The sequence below is a fragment of the Lepidothrix coronata genome, unplaced genomic scaffold, assembly GCF_001604755.1.
Source record: "Lepidothrix coronata isolate B3197 unplaced genomic scaffold, Lepidothrix_coronata-1.0 Scaffold147, whole genome shotgun sequence".
Lineage (NCBI taxonomy): Eukaryota > Metazoa > Chordata > Aves > Passeriformes > Pipridae > Lepidothrix > Lepidothrix coronata.
In genome coordinates this window covers 674,526-677,000 of record NW_016690327.1, presented here as the reverse complement: position 1 = coordinate 677,000, position 2,475 = coordinate 674,526, and the positions used below count along the sequence as shown (strand labels likewise).

Sequence of the window (2,475 nt, the reverse complement as noted above, 5' to 3'; positions counted from 1 at the left end):
TTTGGGATCACTTATTCCTAACTGGTTAATGCACATCCCAGTTTGGGATCACTTATTCCTAACTGGTTAATGCATATCCCAGTTTAGGATCGTTTATTCCCAACTGGTTAATGCATATCCCAGTTTAGGATCATTTATTCCCAACTGGATAATGCGTGTCCCCGTTTGGGACCAGAGATCCAGGCTCTGCTGCTGAGCCTTGCATGGCCAGATGAGCCCCTGCAGCATTGCCTTGACTCTCTTTTTCCTTGAAATAATCACCTTTTTTTTTTCTTATTTCCACCCTAAAGAATCTCAAAACAAAACAAAAGACCGGGAGGGGGAAAAAACCACAAACCTTTAACTCGCTGCATGTGTGATTTGCAGTTTTCCCCCCATTTCCCTGCTCTTTCCTGGAGAAGCCTCTGCTCTGTCACCCCCTTTGGTTTGTGCCATGATGGTTTTTTGTTGTTTGTTTGCAGTTGTAAACTGTACTGACCCCGGGCACCTGGAAAACAGCGTCCGGCAAGTGCAGCCCAGCGGGCCCCACAGATTCAGCTTTGGAACAACTGTGTCCTATCAGTGCAGCCATGGATATTACCTGTTGGGGACACACGTCCTCACCTGTCAGGGGGATGGCACTTGGGACCGTGCCCTCCCACAGTGTCTTTGTAAGTGCTCCAGAACGATCCAGAACAATCCCACCCACCCCGGGGCTGCAGCCCGTGGAGTTCCTTCTTGCTCAGCTCAGTGTCAAAACCTTGGGAATCCATGGGAATCCTTCTGTCAGTAGGCTCCAGGTCCTGCCCATGGAGGGGAAGGTGGTGGTGTGAGGAGAGAGATCCCCTTGGAAGTGGGTTCCCTCTGCAGGGGAAGGCAGAGCCCAGTGGGTGTTCCTGGTTCTGAGCAGCTCCAGCCAAAACAGGACAGGGGGAGAAGGGCAAAAGCACCTCTGGAGCAAAAACCTGCCTGGGAAGGAACCTGCAGCTCACCTGGGTGGGGACACCCCCCTGAGTGAGGTGACACCCCTGAGTGGGGTCACACTCCCACTCATCCCCAGGGCTTCTGGGGAGGGAGATGACACCGAAGGAAATACAGAATAAATTCCTTCTGCTGCAGAGCAGGTGCTGAAGAGCATTTGCTTCCTCACCCTTGCTCTGGTTTTATCCCTTCTTTTTTTTTCCCCAGGATCCTGGCCCTTTCTGCCACCAGAGTTGGGATTGGGAGGTTCTGGGTGATGGTTTGGCTTTGTGGAAAGACACAGAATCCTCCCAGTGGTCTCGTGGAACACCCAGGCCAGGAGGTCTCTGTGGATTGTGGGAGGATGTCAGTGGTGATGTCCCCATGTCCCCTTTCCTACACTGGGAGAAATCAGGATCCAAAGTGTATCTTAGTTGCCCAGTGAGCTGGTGGTGCAGGCAGGACCCACCCCCCCAGCCCAGCCAGTTTGTCCCTTTGGACACAAAACCAGCTGCAGTCCCATTCCCTGGATAAGGAATGGCCACGGAGCTCCTGGAATCAGAACTGGCTGAAGCTGTTCCAAAGCCGTGGCTGATCCTTTTTTTCCCCCCTGTATTATCCCTCCACACCCGGCCATGCAAAGGAGTTTTGGGCACATTTTCCTTTCCTTTTGTGAGCAGCATGTCCCGTCCTCACCCTGCAGACCCTGCACAGGGGAATTGAGAAGTGACGTCCCCCCTGGTGCCACAGCCGGGGGGGCTCCAGGGGGGGATTTACCTGTTAAAAACCTGGAGCCTGATATCCCTCAGCCCCCAGCCTGCCAGCTGAGTGCCAGGGATCTCCTGCCTTAAAATGCTGAGGGTGACTTGGAGGATTTGTGGGCGTTCTCAGAGCTTTGGAAGCTTGGGTTGGTTTTACAACCGGACGTGTGGGTTTGTGGGGTTCAAAAAAAAACCAGAGATTTTTGCATGTCTTTGTTTTCTGTGCGTTGAGCCTTTCTCTGAGGGCGCTGAGGCCCTGGCACAGGTCGCCCAGAGAAGCTGGAAGTGTCCCAGGCCAGGTTGGAGCAGCCTGGCCCGATGGAATGTCCCTGCCCATGGCGGGGGTTGGAGTGAGATGGTCCTTGAGGTGCCTCCCAACCCAACCCACGCTGTGGGGCTGAAGCTGTCGCCTGTGTCTCCTGCAGTGGTGTCCTGTGGCCACCCCGGGTCCCCTCCCCACGCCCAGATCTCGGGGGACAAGCACACCGTGGGCTCCGTGGTCCGGTACAGCTGCCTCGGGAAGCGGACGCTGGTCGGGAATTCCACGCGGATGTGCCAGCTGGACGGGCGCTGGAGCGGGGCCCTGCCCCACTGCTCAGGTGAGGGGCTGGCCAGGGAGGGCCTGGGGCATTCCCAGCACGGAGGAGGGAAGACATTGAGCCATTGGAGAGTGTCCAAGGGAGGGCAAAAAGCTTGGGAAGGGCCTGGGTTTGGAGCCGTGGGAGGACACTGAGGGCACTTGGTGTGTTCAGCTGGAGCAGAGGAGACTGAGGGG

The 2,475-nt window shown here is 55.8% G+C and overlaps 1 protein-coding gene across 1 annotated transcript in view; it reads left to right on the top strand.

The window, feature by feature from the left end:
• The window catches only part of CSMD2 (CUB and Sushi multiple domains 2), a 257,406-nt gene that overhangs the window by 229,380 nt on the left and 25,551 nt on the right, over positions 1 to 2,475 (top strand). The window contains exons 52-53 of the mRNA XM_017828252.1: positions 462 to 650; positions 2,126 to 2,299. Of these exons, the coding sequence (XP_017683741.1) occupies positions 462 to 650; positions 2,126 to 2,299 (363 nt within the window). The remainder of the gene's footprint in view (positions 1 to 461; positions 651 to 2,125; positions 2,300 to 2,475) is intronic.